The 18,596-nt window shown below is 38.8% G+C and overlaps 1 protein-coding gene and 1 pseudogene across 1 annotated transcript; both read left to right on the top strand.

The window, feature by feature from the left end:
* The first annotated feature begins 5,550 nt into the window (after window positions 1–5,550).
* On the top strand, window positions 5,551–6,013 carry LOC103668193 (small ubiquitin-related modifier 1-like). The gene has a single exon (XM_040626244.1). The coding sequence runs from the start codon at window positions 5,586–5,588 to the stop codon at window positions 5,889–5,891; it is 306 nt and encodes a 101-aa protein (XP_040482178.1). The 5' UTR covers window positions 5,551–5,585; the 3' UTR covers window positions 5,892–6,013.
* A 3,538-nt stretch (window positions 6,014–9,551) lies between these two features.
* LOC121104258 lies at window positions 9,552–15,492 on the top strand (annotated as a pseudogene).
* Window positions 15,493–18,596: the final 3,104 nt, after the last annotated feature.

Here is an 18,596-nt window from a genome sequence, read left to right as displayed (position 1 = left end):
TCTTTCAACAAAAATAAAGCCCCTCCACAACGCTGCTTCTGCTGCTTACCCACCCTGCATAGAAGCCCACCCCAAGCCTCCTGCTTTCCTTGTCTACCACATGTCTCTGTTGAATGTGCCTAAGGTGTTAGGATGGTTAAAGGCCACATCAAAAACAAGTATCAGCAAAGTCCTCCAAAATAATGCAGAGTCACAGTAATTTAATCTTTATAGGCATTAAATATATCTTTATTATTTCACGTAATAAAAACAGTAATACTTTTTAGAAAGGAGATGGAAATAGGAAGATTTAATAATGTGTGTCTCTCCCTCCCTGTCCCTCTTTCCTGAGGAAGACACACTTGCAGTCTGGTAAATGTCCTTCACTTACTCCTCCCCATTTATGCAAACAAATGAATACATAGACACACATGAGCAACCCACCACAGGGACAGGTATCAACCAGGTGTGTGTGCACATGTGTTATGTCAGACAACGTTACGTCCCCATGTGTGAAGGTGGAGTTTCTGTCTTTTCAGCCAGAAGATAGGGATGATTTTATTTTCATTAAGAGCCATAGGCATTTTTGGAAAGGTAGGACACTACCTGCTGTCTCTTGCGTTATGTGTAGAATTTGGTAAAAATGAAACAAGCAATTTCTGATTGCTACATGCTGTGTCGATAGATCAGCCGCTGCTTTTGTTCTTGGTTTCCACAGAGTGGTTTTAGAGAAAGACTTGAGAAAATTGGTTTTGACACTGGTATTTTATAATGCATAGGAACTCAGGGATGATAGTTTATGGCAGATGCCAACAACCAGTGGAATGGGAACTATCAGAAACCTCTGAAGCCTCACTCCGAAAGAAGCTTGCCACGTTGCAACCTAATGTTACCAATTTCTTCGGTCTGTGGTATTTTGGCGCCTTATTCCACTCACAGATGCCACCTTCAGCAAATCTTAGCTCTCTCTTAATAAATTCGTTATCTATTACAGCACCCAAAATTGCCCCAACACTTAGGATCTCACGATTTCTGTGGAACAGGAATCCAGGCACAGCTTAGCTAGATGACTTGGCTCAGGGGATGTCACAGGCTGCAAAGTGTCAACATCATCTCCCGGCTCGAATAGGGAAAGATCTCTTTCTAAGCTCGCTCGCTCTGTTGTTGTGAGCAATCAGTTCCTCTCTGGCTGTTGACCCGTGACCCCCCTCGGTTCTTTAACAGGCGGGCCCCTCCATAAGGCACCTCCCAGCATAGCCCCTGGCTACAGCAGAGCAAGAAAGCACAAGAACACCTGCTAGTGAGACGGAAGCCAGCGCCCTTTGTAACCTAATCTCGGAAGTTATATCTCAGCTCCTGTGCTGTATTCTATTATTTTATTTTATTGTTAGAAGTCACGAGGTACAGGCTACACAAGATGAAAGGATTACACAGGAAGAGGATATGAGGAGACAGGCGCCACTTTAGGGGCTGCGCACCACACCATTATCTCCCTACCGAAAAGATGCCTTACTTCCCCGGGAAATGTTTGGAGGCCATTGGTGCTAATAATTAAACAAAAAAAGCTTTTAGTTTAAAACAACAACAACAACAATAACAACAAAACAAAACCAAAAACTTTTTTTTTTTCCTCTTCTTCATCACGTATCTAATCTGATCTAAACCTAGAATCTTAAGTGTAATCAGAAGCTGGAAATTACCGGGAATATGTGAAATTCAAATCACTTATGAATTATGTTTTCCCAGCCTGGTGGATGGGAAGCAACACTGTTCCTGAACCCGGAAGAGATCTGAGCACTGTTCCCTGCAATCCTCTCTGGTGGTTTTTCCCATGGCCTGGGGTAGTTTCCTCACATGCAGGTAGCAATCAGTACTCTTGAGGACCAATTGAGGGGGGCCCCCTGAAGATTCTTTGTGCAGCTACTTCATCTCCATTAGTCCATCCTGCAAACCCCAGCTACCTTGCTCTCTCTAGACTCATACTTCCGTCTCCAAAATACAAGAAGTCTAGCAAGTTCTACCTGGGTTCCCCTCCCTGCACCATGGTTTGGACAGTCTCTCGATGCAATAACCTGGGATAATCACAGCGCTCACCTTGCTTGTAGGCTACTTCTCAGAAATCAATGTAATTCACTGCCTGGTATCCTATGTCTTCAAAACCATTTAAAAAAAAAAAAAAAACTGCCTCTGAATTGTTTCTGGTAAAAGAATAAATTCTGTCTCTGACTTCATCTTAAAAGCAGAAGTGCCAGAGGACCTAATAAACATTTTAAACTATGTTTTTTTTTTTTTTAAAGATTTTATTTTTATTTATGTGACAGAGAGACAGCCAGCGAGAGAGGGAACACAGCAGGGGGAGTGGGAGAGGAAGAAGCAGGCTCCCAGCGGAGGAGCCCGATGTGGGACTCGATCCCGGAACACCGGGATCACGCCCTGAGCCGAAGGCAGACGCTTAACGACTGCGCCACCCAGGCGCCCCCATTTTAAACTATGTTAAACCAATTTTTCCCTGCTTCAATATTAGAATGAATCTTTAGATTTGTGTTATTTTCAGTAACTCTACACCAATGTGTCACTCAAATAAAGACAATTGCCATTTTAACAGCTGAGGTGTATCTCTAGCATCTTATACCTCAAGGCCAGTTAATCTTTTGAGAGGACGCTACCTTTCAAGAAATGATTAATGCTATGAGACATCCACTTGGAAGTAAAATGTACTAAAATCTAAACTTATGTGTTAAATATCAAAGAGCTCAAGGGCCTACAAAAGTTTCATCACAAATCCTAATGTGAGAAGATCTTCTGTGCCATTTAGCAGTCAAAGAGGACAATACCATTCCTCTATCTGTAACCTACCATCGGCCATTTCTATGTACAATGCTACTCTTCAGTATGCAAAGAAGGTAAGCCTCATTCTTTATATGAATAGACAGAAAAAAAGATAACAAATACTTGAAGAAAGCTTCCAACATGAAAGAGACGAAAGTAAACTCAAAGTAGATAAAAATGATGTAGGAAACAAGATAATGCAGGAAAAGGAAGAAACCTCTAATAAATATAGTTAATATCTTCAGAGAAATCAGAGCAAATGTTGATGAACTAACATTCACTGGAGGCACTGTGTACACGGAACCAGAAAAGAATGTGCATGAAGAGGGATATGAAGAAAAAAGATGTCTTGGAAATCAAAAATTACAGCATCAAAATAGAAATGCAATAAAATAAAGTCAATAAAATCTCCCCCAAAGTAGAAAGAAGGCAAAGAGGTATTAAGTAGGAGAGAACTGGTAACATTATCAAAGGGTCAAACCAGAAAGTTCATTAGTGGCTTGTAAAAGTTCTTTAAAAAAAAAAAAGTGCAAAAGAAAAACACTACTGAGAGAGACAAACACCATGTTAGCCAGAAAGTAGAGGCAGAAATATCTACAGGATATTAATACACAAAGGAGAAAGGAAAAAAGCAAACGCTTTCAAGAAGAAAACTAAAATTAAGCCAAGAGCAACAGCACATAGAACAGGTAAACTACAAACGGATGGAGATTATCATGGCACAGAAATTCCCAGTACTAACATCTGGAAACTAAAAGACAACTTGGACATGCTTTGAGAATTCTGAAAAAAAATGACATTCAAACTAGAATGTTACAATGACATTAAAATGGCAAACAAACATCAAGGTAAAATAAAGACATTTTCACACTTACAGAAATAATTCACCCTCAAAACAATTTCCCTTCCATGGAAACTCTCAGGAACTTAACGGGGAATGTAATCTACTAAAGGAAGGTAACACACCAAGAGAGAAGACATGACTTCTGGGAGCCAAGAAGCAAATCATCTAAGATGAAAAGCAAAAAGAAGTTCTAGAATAAAGGTAAAGGGAAATCTCAGGACGACTGTTACACAGTATGCTAGTTGTGATTAAACTGTAGAGGGGTCACCAATGAAGATGACTCCGTAAAGAAAACAGAAATGGTGCATGAACAACACTGCTAAAATACATTTTACAGAGAATACAGAGCATGTGGAAAGTATTACCAGTGGGTACATTAAAAAAAGCAAATAAAAAATGAAAATACTGTTCCTCAGGAAAATCTGAAGTTTTACAAGCAAGGATCTGTTATCATTATATATTATTTGTCTTAGTAATGGAAAATTTTTATAATGTCAAAATACCATGAAAATTGAGTTACCCCAAAATTGTAATATAATGAAATTGGAAAAAGAAAGGGAGGGAAAATTGGAGAGAAGTGAGATAATGTGAAACATTAAATTCTCAACAGCAGGGGCTCCTGGGTGGCTTAGTCGGTTCAGCATCTGGCTTTAGCTCAGGTCATGATCCTGGGAGCCTGGGGATGAGGCCCCATGTCAGGCTCCCTGCTCAGTGCGGACCCTGTTTCTCCCTCTGCCTCTTTCCTCCATGCATGCGTGCTATCTCTCTCTATCCCTCTCTCTCTAGAATGAATGAATGAATGAATGAATGAATGAATAAATAAATAAATAAATAAATAAAATCCTTTAAAAAAATGAAATTCCCAATGGCCATAACTGGAAAGTGATACAGAGTTATAAGATGGATAAATCACGACATGCATATTTAGAAATATGGAGGTAAATAAGAGAATGTTACGGATTGTAAAGGACGGCCTCTAGAAGCACAAGGTGTAAAGACAGGGAAAAGGCAGAACGAGCAGCTACACTTTCGGTTTTTGTAAGCATTTCAGATAATTTGCTTTTGTTAATCTATGTAAATGTAATACATTTATAAAATCATAATTACCGCAAAACAACCCAAACAAGATGGAGGAGATGTTGATACTCCAATCCCATATCCCCTTGCCCCAAATGAGTCAGCTGCCATCTCTGGTAGATGATTCCCACACCCTCTGACAGCTCCTCCCTCAAGGGCTTGAGTGGCAGGCAGATCTTCTCTAAGAGTTTTCTAGGCAGCAGGGGATAATGCTTACCATAAACAAAAACAATGGGTAACTGTGGAATCCCTGATACACCTGGTCCCAAATCTCTATGGTATGGTTGATGGTGGTAAAATGTTCCTGCTTCTTATTCACCTAGACAGTGATTCTGAGGCATGTTTACTGTGTTATCTCAGATGGTCCTCAGCACCTTGAGCCCCAGTTGAACACAGCAAACACCTAGCCATTAAAATACTCTGTTGGCTTGTCTCACTTTCCTTTCTTACTTAGGCTTCCTGGGATCACCTCTCAAATAAACTACATGCTCCAAAGTCCTTTCCTTGCTGTCTAATTTTTGGGGAACACAAACAGACAACTAAGAGATGTTCATTAATATTGCTGATTTACATGCTTCCCTTTTATCCCTTTCTTATTATTTATTGTAAGCTTGCTCTTGAGTTGTAGCGATTAAACAACTCGAATGACATACTTGGGTCAGTAGAACCCTAAGGATCATAAAGAATATTTATGACATGTCATCAAGAATTCCAAAGCAGAATTCAAAGCTGAGCATAGCAACCCAGTCCCAGCATCGTGCCAAAGGGATCTGTAGACCCCCAGAGTGAGGTTCTGCCTGCCCGAGGCTGCCACTGCCACTTCCCTGTGGAGACCCTGAGTGAAGCCGCTGTCACCATGGATGGCGAGGAGGAAACACCTTCCAATGAGGATGTGGGCGACAAGAAGGCAGAAGACTACATTAAACTCAAAGTCATTGGACAGGATAGCAGTGAGGTACACTTCAAAGTGAAAATGACAACCCATCTGAAGAAACTCAAAGAATCCTACTCTCAAAGGCAGGGAGTTCCAGCGAATTCACTTCGATTTCTGTTTGATGGTCAGAGAATTGCTGATAATCACACCGCCAAAGAACTGGGAATGGAGGAAGATGATGTGATTGAAGTTTATCAGGAACAAACCGGCGGTCATCCAATGATTTAGGTATTCCTTTCATCTTTTTTCCTTTACCCTCAATCCTTTTTATTCTTAAAAATAGTTATTTTGTAATGTGGTGTTCAAAACGGAATTGGTGAAAACTGTGCGCACCACATCTCTTTAAAGTATCTGATAATTTGAATTCTAGTGCCCGTTATTCATTATCACTTATTTTCATTGTGCTCATCTTGTGATCAAACCTCAGCCTCCTTCATATACTGTCCTCAACTTTTAAAAAATTACATGTGTGCGCAGAGAGGCCCGGACTGTGCATTTTCAGGCTTGTGATAAAAAAGATCAACCAATGCTAGTGTTCAAAATGACTTCTCAATGGGCACTGATGTTCTAGCATGTGACTGCTTCATTCCTGGACTATGACTTTCTGTGGGAGATGGAAGTTTTTCAGAGAACTGAACTGTGGAAAATGATCTTTCCTCAACTTGAAGCTACATTTAGAATTTGAGTGTCTCCACCAAAAGAAGAGAACTATCAGGCTGGAGCTGAAATAACAGCGATGGTGAGAGTAATGACTAACCTCAAAGATGGCTTCACTAAGGAGAAAGCATTTTAAGATAAAAGACTCATCAGAAGATTCCAGGAAAGCCCTAATGTCCATTAGCAGTTAATAAAGTTATTCATGCAGAAGTGTATTCAACAGAACACTGCTCTTTTTTATTTTATGTGTACTTTTCGGCCTGGGGTATGGGGTTTTTTTTTGTTTTTTTTTTAGCTTTTATTTATTCGAGAGTGTGAATATGAGTAGGGGGGAGGGGCACAGGAGAGGGGCAGAGGGAGGAGGGCAGAGGAAGAGGGGCAGAGGGAGGAGGGCGGAGGAAGAGGGGCAGAGGGAGGAGGGCGGAGGAAGAGGGGCAGAGGGAGGAGGGCAGAGGGAGGGGGGTGGAGGGAGAGGGAGAAGCAGACTCCCTGCTGAACAGGGAGCCCAATGAAGATGACGACGACGATAATGATGGCAAGGGGCTCCATCCCAGGACCCTGAGATCATGACCTGAGCCAAAAGGAGACGCTTAACCGACTGAGCCACCCAGACACCCCTGGGATGTGGGTTTTAAGTGAACATTGTCTATACCAGCTACATTATGATAAACAAAATATTAAAGCAAAAACCAAAAAATAACAAAGTCAAGCATAACATAGATGGTGAATACTTTGTCAAGCTCTCTACCTGAACTTCAGTGCATTTCCTAAGAGTTGAGGGATGTGTCATGTTATATATAGTCTACAACAATCTGAAGCATACAGGGAAAAATTACCTGTCATATATCACTCTCTTAGATGAGACATTTGTTATGGTCTTAAAATATATCCACAGAACATTTCAACTTCTGTAATTAAGTGGTAGGTTCTGTGTCTTTTCTCCTTGAATCTAGACTGACTTCTGGGATGGGCTTTTAGCTATTTGGAGGGGATGATGCCAGGTGAATTCTGAGGCTCTGTTACCTGGTGCTCCTGGAATGCTTGATTTTGGCATGCTTTCCTCTAAGATGTTTTACCTCAGAAAACTAGCCACCACGGAATTAAAACCAAAAATACCAGGAAAGGCTGTATACAGGTGTTTCAGCCAACATTCCCAGTTGAATTTCCAGACCTTTAATAATACCAGACTATGTGCCACACATGTATGTGAAAGAATTCCAGATTTTCATAGCTCTCAGCCATTAAGTCATCTCTAGTCTTTGAGTCTTGCCAGCTGAAGGCCCAGACATCATGGATCACAGTCAAACCATCTGTGCTATGCCATATCTAAGTATCTAATCCACAGAATCTGTACACATTATAAAATGGTTGCGTTACTCTAAAACGTTTTAGAATGATTTGTTACACGGCAACAGTAACTGGGACACATTAACTTATTCTAATTAATTACTAAAAATGCATACTGAGGTATATGTCATTCAGCTAAACAAAATTTTAAACATTATCATTCCTGTTCCTGACCACATTGTTGAAGAATTCTGGTTTAATCCACATTATTGCCCTTTAAGGGTCAAGAAAAACATGTCATCTCCTTCAAACAGGAAAACAGAAAAACCCAGAATTAGAAAGGAAAGGGCACAGCATACATTGTTATTAGTAATAAGAAAACGTGCACCATATATAACAGAGGAAATAAATGCAGATCTTCCATTTGTGCAGAATACTGGGTATTTACTGGAGCAACTTGCTGTTATGAAAGAGTCTTTTTTTTTTAATCACCATGGCATCCAACGTAATGTTCCAAAGGGATTAATTTGGTAGGAAATTAAATGCTTCGCTAGATACAAGATCTTTTAAAATTATATATGTGCCAAATTGTGCTAAAATAATTGGGTAGCTGAGGACATCTGCTGCAATAAATTCAAATAGTGAAGATTCAATTTAAATTAATACAAGACGCCAGATCAAAAAGAGCCTTTATATTTCTCCTGCTTTGCATGGAGAAGAGCCTGGAAATAGTTCATTTTAACTATTAAAAAAATTACTTGAAAAAAAGCCTGCAGTAGTCTAATCACAAAGTAATATCATGAAATGCTATTTTATGAAGTAGGGCCACAATTCATATTAAATCACATCTAAAGGCTTCATGGTCACTTCCTAGATTGGGTCATATCACCTGAAAGTGGGCAAGGACTACATTTTAGGATCTGATGTTACTTTACTCAGTGACATGGAAATAAACTGTTTGGATTGCTTCTTGTCTGCTTGTTTTAAAGCTCAAGAAATACAGCAGTTAGACGTCAATACCTCACTGTCTATACCAGGATAAATATACCTATGCAAGCCAGTCATTACTGCGTACTACTGCATAAAGGATAGTCCCTTGTACAGAATGTTCTTGATTAAATTTAGCAAGGACTTCCGTCATATTCATTGTATATTTATGCGATCCAGAGGCTTTAAAGAGCTGGCGTGCAATGACCTGGTTTAGATAAAGCCTAATTTAGCTGAGAGACATTTACAATCTCATTATCTAATCCAGCTACATAATCTTCTTGAGATACCATAAAGTTTGTAAGATGCCAATACCAATGGCCCTTCACGGCATATTTATAACTTCAGTTTTCCCAAGGAAACTCCCTCAAAGAGTCCTTTAGCCTTTTCCCTCCAAAAGGGCTTAACTGCTGAGCGCTCAAGAAACAAAGTGTGAATAACCAGATACTGATGGCGAAGTCAGCTGTGTCATTTACTGGGTCAAGGTAGTTGGCTCATCTGAGCTTCAGATACTGCTATTGAGATGAAAAAAGAATATTTACTTCACAAGTGCTTGAAAAAGAAAGTGAAATAATTTTAGAAAAGACGCTGTTATTTGATACGTGTTCTGTTCGGGCCTCTACCAACATCTGACCCAGTGCTACAAAATCAGAACCACACCTGCAAAACTCTAGATATGAACCAACGAGGGCTAGAGTCAGTGGGAAGTAGTGGGAAGTCCTGTCTGTGGTAAGCACAAGCAAAATTTAGGAACGTGCTCAGAAAATCTTGTAACTAGGGGAGTCAGAATTTGTACTGAGCCATCAGATTCCAGTATAACGCTTTTAACCACTTCCTAAACTAGTCATTAAACCCATGCTCAGAAGGCATCAGTCAATATGGGACTATAATGAGTGAAGGGGGAGGAGAGAAAGTAAGATCTTTTCTCACTATAAAATGCTGGGAGGAGTTTCAAGAATGAAGGAAGCCGAAGAGTCAAATGCCATGAGGAAGTCCATCTGGAACATTAGAGAAAACACAGTTCTGGAATTGGTCCTTGCATGGGGACATCAAGAAAAGTTTTATTTGAATGGTACACAGAGACGATTGCTTTTGGTGGGCTTACAAGTGAATTTACATGAAGAAAAAAGGGAGAGTGAGAACCAAGTATATTCTTACTATCAGTTCAGTTTTGAAATAAAAGGAAATAAATTAGATGGTATCTAGACAGATTAACTCAGATTTTCTTTTAGTTACTTCATTCAAAAACGTATAGAGAACACTTACTATTTTCCCAGCACTATTCTGAGCACTAGGGATGTATCAGTGAACACAAGCAGAAAGATGGGAGATTCAATGAGGTTATTTGCAGGCCAGGGGAAGGGCCAGTGGAAAAATAGTAAACAAAGCATTTTCTTACACATAGTAAAAGTGATTTGCCTCCAGTGCTGAAACTTGTTCTGTCGATGGAAATAAAATTAATTATGAAACACTCTCCTTTTTCTAAGACACACTTAGTAGCATCCCTGGGCAGTCCATCAAGATTTCCATGTCGGGATATGGGTAGTATTCGATACATCTATTAAAATGTATGTGTTAAATATGTTCTTTGCTTTATAAATATATATATCCTTTGCTTTGTAAAATCAGGTTACTCTTCTGCATAATTGTTCTTAAGACTTTTTACAATGTGAAACATGTTCTCATATAGTTCATTTTGTAGTTAGTACTACCAGAAACAATTCCAAAATACACAATAAATGAGTTCGTGAACAAAAACAAAAATTAAAAATTGGAAAATGTGACATCATGTGTAAGATCAGGAATTGAAAGAATTAATGAAATCTCTAATACTGGCCATAATGGGGATATAAGTTGTAATATACAAAGCTTTCACTGGGACAGAAGTATCCTGCTGTTTTCAAAATGGTATGATTGTGATGAAATTATAAATACATATTTTAGAGGTAGGGATTTCAAATATGGGCTTGGAAACTTAGGCTGAGAAAGTGATGAGGAAAAACAGTCAAGAAAAGTTTGCAGAAAATCTGGGACTTCTCATTATTTAGGACTAAACTCTTTAAAGGTCTAAAAGGACAAACAGCTACAAGATGCCCATGTCCTAAAGTGATTAAACTTGAAAAGGGTCTAATTTGTAAGAACACTAAGAAGAATGCAGGTAGAGTGATTCCATTTTTATTAACACTTATAAGTATATATAATGTCATTATGAGACCAACAGACCAGAGAAACATGCCTTACTTGGCAAATTCACTTTTTCTGATTTCTGTGGAGCCTCAGAATTCCATGATGACTTGTTTTTACTAGATGTTATGCCATTTCTTTCTTTCTTGTTTTTTTAAACATTTTTTTTTTCTATATACCCATTTAAATCTACCTGGTTTTACTCTGTCTTCTGCAATGGGAAACTTAATAATCCACCAGAGGAGAAATGGTCATGGCTATTACTGAAGAGGATATATTTTAAAAATTTCTATCAAAATTATATAACGTATAACCCTAAAAATTATGAAGACTAGCATGCGGTGGCATTTAGTTCTGGATGATCTCAGGACACCAAAAGAATAAATGGGGTAAATGAGGATTGTGTTCATTGCCTTTTAGTGTCTAATTATCTTCACTTTTCTTCTTCCTCAAAATCTTGATTCCCCTTCGGTATGCTCTTTTTGAGGAGCAATTGATTTTCCTATCAAAGAATCTGTACATTTGTGTGTTTACAAATAAATAAGTAGAACAGCATCAAAACAAACACAAAGCACTTTAGTGAAAAAAATGTAAATAAAGCAGAAAAGGAAAATGGACTCTAATATTTGCCAACTGAAATAATTTGTGATCAAAGACTATTTACAAACCGACAGGAACCATATTTCAAATCTTGATCAACTGTAATGCTATTCTCCGGCACGGTTTCGTGCCATGAGTCACGTATGGAAATCATGCATGTAAATAATTCTCAATTATTAATCCTGTATATATCCAAGTGTCTTGTTATCAGTCACTTTTTATAAGAAAAATTTTATCATCATATTTGACACAACCATAACCAACATATTAACTTTTTAACCCTCAAATCAGGATTTATGAAAACGTATGAGTCAATCCCTTCACAATTAGGTCAGCAAAATTTCTAAATTCATCCCTCATTTCTCAACTTCTAACACTGGAAGTAAAACTTCCTGGGGACATATTAACAAGTGATTATTAAAAGTAAGACTAATTTTCATACATGCTTATGGTTCAAGATAGCAATATGGAAATATTTGTGTTTCATGCATACTTTATTTTAGGTCTCTAAAGGCATTAAGAAATAAAAAAAGATGTGTTTTCAGTCTGTTAGTCTTTTATGTATTAGTCCTATACAAATAACATCCAACTCTGAAAGGAGTAGAGGAAAGAATACTGCTGAATCTAGACTATAGTCAAACATGACAAGCAGTCTACAATCGCCCCATTATTGGGATAAATGCCTGTACTAGAACAATGTTTTCTCACCTTTGTAACACCTAGTTGTCCCCTCTCCTGGTTGAGTTGCTAGTTTCTTGCCAGGTCAAATGGGAAAAAGCACAACGTTGATGTTGTGGCAATTCTGTTATTTCATTTTTCCCCGGTGCTGTAAATTATCACAAACACCATACAGCATGAAATCCTAAAGTCACATCGGTTTGAATACCAGGATCAATTGCCTGTGGTTACTCAGAGATAAATGCTAGGGCAAGATCAAATCCAAATAGAACCCTTTTAATCTTGAGGGCAGGAGTCGAATATTTGGAAAGGTCAGCACTTATGAGCAGAGTCTCATTCCAGTTAGTCTAGGTTTGGAGGCAGAAATCTACACAGTGAACAAGGGATATCTGCTCATTCCTGGCCCTTTCTCACCTTGCCCTCTTGTAAGTGAAGGGTATTTAGAGGAATCCCTACAATGCCGAAGGGTAGGCCCATGGAGAAGGAAGTCTTCAATCCATGTAGCGCTCCCTCGTCCTATGTGTGCTTTCTCTTCCTGGAGAATATTAGTTTCTGTACCTGAACAAGGATAGTACAGACATGTGCTGAATGAATAAAAAATAATTGACTTCATTTTCCTTAACTTCCCTTAGAGGAAATTCAGATAGATTGGATGGAAGTTCCTGTAATTATTTTTTGCTGTTTCACATGATTTTTCTAAGATAATGAAACAAATGAAGTCACTGAGGAAAAAAGGAGCAACCAATCCAAAATATTCAATGAAAACTACTGGACAGAAAAAACAGATATAAATTATCATAGTGGATACATTAATATGATATATATGAATAGTTTATAGAAAAACAAAAATGTGAGTTTTCTGGAATTGTGGCATTTTATGTGCTTTATCTTATGTTTTCTTCCTTTTCTAAGTTTTCCAACAGCAAGCATATTTTTTTATACATTCAGAAAAAATGTGTACACTTAAAAAAGTAGGCAGAGGTACGTGAGCTCAAGTGAGAATCATTTTTAAAATACTATTTCTGGAACATGTACATTAAAGGGTGCCCTGTGATTTCACACTTTCAGTGGAGAGAAAAACATATGTTAATACTATTTACTGAGAGGTGGAATTCCAGTTTATACGAAAATAAAGAGGGCATTTCTGATGTTTTAATTCCCATCTTCATTTTCATCTTAGTAATATGCACAGGAACCTCCAGTCACTCAGTCCCTTACCTGCCATGATTATTTTAACAGTATCCCCCAAGGCTTAGCATGTCATTTTGTTTGACCTTCAGTTAACTAACTCCTGCTGATTTCTTTAGTGTCTCCTAAGACAGGTTTCCCTTACTTATATAGAGTCTAATGGAGATACTCTTGTAGGTTTTCTTTTTTACTATGTCTCAAAAATCCCATTAACAGAATCTCTATTGTAATACTCATCTAATTATAACATGCTCCTTGCTGAGCTCAGAGGGCAAGCATTCTAATAAAACTGTGGTCCCATACTGAGAGGTGGAAAGAAATAACTGGCATTCTCACATCAGTAGTAAATTTCAATAAATTAGAGTCTGCAGAATTTTAAACCCACTTGGCAAAGGTAAAGTGAAAGGGTGAACCTACTACTGATCTGGGCATTAACTAGGGATATATAAATGTCCTCTTTTGATTTTAACTGGATTCTGGTTTATGTGCCTTAACTACACTGTCTCAATGCTATTTTCAGAAGAAATCCTAGGATCGATTCCCTCTGTGGCTCTACTCATTCAGTTTTCTTCCTCTCAGTCATTTCCCTCCTGCTAGTGTTTGGCCGAGTTGTACAGTTTCTTCAATACTCCACACAAACAGCACCGTGCTTTCTGATTTCATCGTAGCCCAAAATGGTCCTACTCTCCCCCTCTTCTGAACATACTAGAATCCTGTCTGCACTTGCGTAAATGTGCAGATCATTTTCCATGTTGAATACATTTGTTTCTGTGCCCATCTGTGATAAAATCTAAAGAGGTGTTCATCTGATCGAAGAGGGAGATATTATTTCCCACACTCCTCTGTAATTAAGCTTGGGGACAGTGACTGAGCTCTAGCTAACGGAACTTAGGCCTGGTTCATAAAGTATCTTACACTATCCTACTCTCTCTCTCTCTCTCTCTGCTCATTGGACTACTGAATACAAAGAATCCAGTAAAGAATTTGAGGAGTCCCTTAAGTTAGGGGAGCCATAAGGTGCAATGATGTGGATTCCCGGCTCACCATGTGGAAGACTTTTTGATGAAAACCTATTTAAACTGTTAAGTAAGTAGAAAAACGTGATTATATTATCATAGAATTTTGGATTATTGTTGTTATAGTGGCTAGCTCTAAAGACCTTGATTAATGCAATATGTATGTCCTCCTCATAGGTTTTCAACTACGCCTGATATACTGAAGTTTCCCAGAGCCACATTTCTAACCGTGACATTGTCCCTAAACACTGAATTTGTATTTCTTACTGCCTGCTCTACATCTCCCCAGCGGGTGTACATTTCCTTGTGGGTGTTCCAACAGACTTTCACATAGGGCATTTACCAAACGTAGGCCAAGGTCATCAGCTGGATTAGGTTCCCAGGGCTGCTATAACAAAGTACCATAAACTGGGTGACTTCAAATAATGGAAATGTAGTACCTTCTAGTTTTGTAGGCTAGAAGCCTTAATGAAATAAAGGTGTCAGAAGTTTCATACTTAGTGAGAGAAGAGTAGAGCGAAGAGAGCCCTGAGCAGTCCCCTACCACTGCCGCCACATCAGCTGCCAAAGTAGGCCCCAAGCACCATCACCATGAGTATGAGCAATGAGGCCAGATACAGCGGCCGCTCCACACCACCTCCCCTCAGACCCCACCATAACTGTTGACACCAAGCTGAGTACCAGGGAGCAGTGGCCCTGGTTGGCCTCACATCAGTGGTGCCTGCCGGTAGTGTCAAAAAGCTACTTCCAACGGTTTTGGGAACAGTACAGTGTTTCAATGTAAGAAACACCAATGGTTTTATCAAGAAGAATGACACCAAGGAAGATGTATTTGTACACCAGACTGCCGTAAATGAGAATAGGCAGGACATGGAACAGACCGTGGTGGAGCTCCAGCAGAAGACAGTTACTATGCCACACACCTTAACCATTAGGGAAACTATCCAAGTCACTGGGGTCCTCCAGGCAAATACAAGCAGAATTAGCAGAATAGTGAGAGCAGGGAAAAGAATGAGGGGTCAGTGAGTATTCTCCAAGGCCAGAACTAACAGCCCAAGCCCTACAACAGGTGACGGCTCCCACCTTATTGTATGTGGAGACCCTAAGGGCGGTGATGACGGTTTTCCAACCCTCCAGCGCAGGGAGAAGGGACGGAACGTGCCAACAACTACGGCACAGGACAACAAGGTAGACCAGTGAGACCGTTTATATATGGGAGTTATAGACCGTGATTCTACTGGGTCCTCCTCCCTAAAGATAGTCTAGAGAGGGCGGCAATGAAGAAGATAAGGAAAATCAGGGAATCACAAGGTCAGCAGTCAGTCACCTCCACACTGGTACCACTGCAATGTCAATTGCCCATACAGATGCCCAGAAATCCATGAACAACAAGATGGCAAGTAGATAAAACCAGTCAATCCACCTGCTGTTCTGGAAGCTAAGGAGGTGGGAACTAAATAAATGCCACTTACCATCTCTAACATCATCTCGTTTAGTCATCCACCAAGAAGAAATGAATATGAAATTCCAGCAATTAGAAATTAACTAAAGATTGCAGCTGAAAACCTTATGTGCTTGCTTTCTGTCCACTGACCAAACAACTAGAACTATCTGCATTATCTATCTAACAGGGAGTTGTTTTTTTTTTAATCATTTTTACATAAAGACATCCTTTTTGTGAACAACAAACATGTTTTTTTGGGGGGAAACCTAGTTTTTCTCGATACACCTTCAAAGGTTTTTAATTTGTTTCATATCTGGTCAAGTTGAAAGCTTAAGAACCTCTTTTATAATTTGTAATAAAAGTTTACAGACTGATTTTTTTTTTAAAGTCAACAAATGGCAAGCACCCATTAGTAAAGGTGTGAAAATAATGAATGAAACAAAGAAACTAAGAAAGAAAGGGAAGGGATGGAAGAGAAAAGAAAAGAGAAGAAAGAAAGAAAAGAAAAAAAATAAAGTTGTCAGCAGGCCCATGTTCCCAATGAAACCTTTGGGGGAGAATCGTTCCTTCCTCTTCCTAGCTAATGGTGGTAAATATAATAGTGGTAATTTCTTGGCTTGCAAATGCACCACTCCAATCTCTCCCTTTGTGGTCATATAGCATTCTCCCTGTGTATCTTTGTCTTCATATGGTGTTTTTCTCTTTTTATAAGGACACTAGTCATACTGGATTAGGACTCATTCTAACAATAACATCTTCATTGCATTAAATCTACAAAGACTCTATTTCCAAATAAGGTCACTTTCATAGGTTGGCGAAGGAGAAGGGGGTGGTGGTGGTTAGGATTTCAACATATCCCTTTAGTGGTTACAGCTCAACTCATAACATCAACCTGCAATGCAGCTTAAGAGAATCACTATAATCTTCTGACTTGGTACTAGAACTTAAGAGTCATTCAATATATACAGCTTTCTTGTCCTTGCTTGTCAATACAGGATAAGATTTCTCCCGTGGCTTCAACTCTGAGATCAAGCATCACATGTTCTATTGACTGAGCCAGGCAGGCATCCCAAAATGAAAGGATTTGTATTTGACATTCTTAAAACATTTTTTTTTAAAGCATCCGGCTTTCCTTTTCCATTAAATAATGTTTATACTACAATGCTCAATGATCTGAAATTGCTATGAACATAACTAATAAATTAGATGGTAAGCTCCAACCTGAGAATAGAAGTGGATGGGGAGTTAGATATCCTCTAGGTAGATTTAACAACATATTTAAAGTGCTGGGAATTGGCCCCTAATCACAGAAGACTAAGGCATGAGTGGGAAGAATAGATTCCTATTTTCAAGAATGCGATATTTAAGGGGAAATTATATATGGTAGTGCTGGCTCAAAAATAAATTTCCTGTTTTAGGGATATTTGAGCTCACTGTAGTTATGTGAAAGTGACTGTGATATGAGAATAATTAAAGGTACAAAAGAAGGAGAATTACTGATGGTGTGTGTCTTGTAAGAAGCCATCAGAAATAGGAGGCCAGGTATTTGTTGAGCCAAATGGACACTAAGAATGGAAGTTTCCTTCTAGAAGGCTAGGAATGGTCTCTTATACCCAACGTTGGTCACTGATGTCAAGTTCCATTCTATTCTTAAGTCCTGGGTTCTTTCTCATCTTTTTTTTTTCCTTAAAGATCTTACTTATTTATTTGAGAGAGAGAGAGAGAGAGAGAGAAGCAGGCTCTTCGCTAAGCAGGGAGCCCAACATGGGGCTCGATCCCAGGACTCTGGGATCACAAACCAAGACGAACGCAGATGCCCAAAAGACTGAGTTGCCCAGGAGCCCCCTCATCTGTCTTGAAATATTTGTCTTTGTAAGAGTTATACCACTGGTCTAATATCTATAAAAGGGAAGCACTGTTAGAAAGGCCTATAATGAGTATTCTATTTTTAGTTCTACTGTGACAATGTTTCTTCAGCAATACAGGTGTCAGCCTTTGAAAATACTGAATCAGGCTGACCTCTTTATCCAATAAAAAAATGGAGACCTTGAAATAGAATGGTTAAAGTGTGTGGACTCTGGAGTCAAAAAGACGTGAGTCTGGGTTCCACTCTTGCTACTCACTAGGTATGGATCATGAAAGTTTTACTTAAACTAAACATCAATTTCATAATCTATAGCTTCTAGTAGTTTGAAACTCATATGGTTGTTGTAACATTGAATTTTAACATGGAAATTGGCACCCTAAAAAAATACATTGTACCTATGATTTTTATTATTTTAAAATTCCTTATTAGCTATTATACATGACTGTAGATCATGTGGATCAAAAAAGGATGATTTTATTCTTTTTCATGTGTGTTCAATTTTGTTTACAGAGAAGCAAGAATATTTAAAAAGTTTTAAATAGGGGCACCTGGGTGGCTCAGTCGTTAAGCGTCTGCTTTCGGCTCAGGTCATGATCCCTGCGTTCTGGGACTGAGCCCCGCATCGGGCTCCCTGCTCAGCGGGAGGCCTGCTTCTCCCTCTCCCACTCCCCCTGCTTGTGTTCCCTCTCTCGCTGCCTCTGTCTCTGTCAAATAAATAAAAAAAATCTTTAAAAAAAAAGTTTTAAATAATTATTGAAACCGTACTAAGATGCGATGTTCAGAAATATAATGTAACAGCAACACCAACAACGATTTAATTTATATTCACATTCTACGTGTTCTTAGAGCTTCATAAAAAGCCTCTGTAAGTGAAATTAGTCTTTGTACAATTATTTGGTTCGAGGGTATATAATTTGTGGCATCATTATTATCTTAGGTAAAAGTAAAATAAAATGCTTAAACCTACCAGTCAAACAGGTAACAAGATATAACCTATTCCAAATAGTTTTGATTTCCCAATTACA

Source organism: Ursus maritimus (genome assembly GCF_017311325.1).
Source record: "Ursus maritimus isolate PB19 chromosome X unlocalized genomic scaffold, ASM1731132v1 scaffold_X1, whole genome shotgun sequence".
NCBI classification, from domain to species: Eukaryota; Metazoa; Chordata; class Mammalia; order Carnivora; family Ursidae; genus Ursus; species Ursus maritimus.
Note: the sequence above shows the minus strand (reverse complement) of the source record. Positions and strands in the feature narration are given on the sequence as shown.

What these genes read in the sequence shown, in the direction of transcription:
- LOC103668193 (XM_040626244.1), top strand. Translation starts at nt 5,586, where the DNA reads ATGGATGGCGAGGAGGAAACACCTTCCAATGAGGATGTGGGCGACAAG.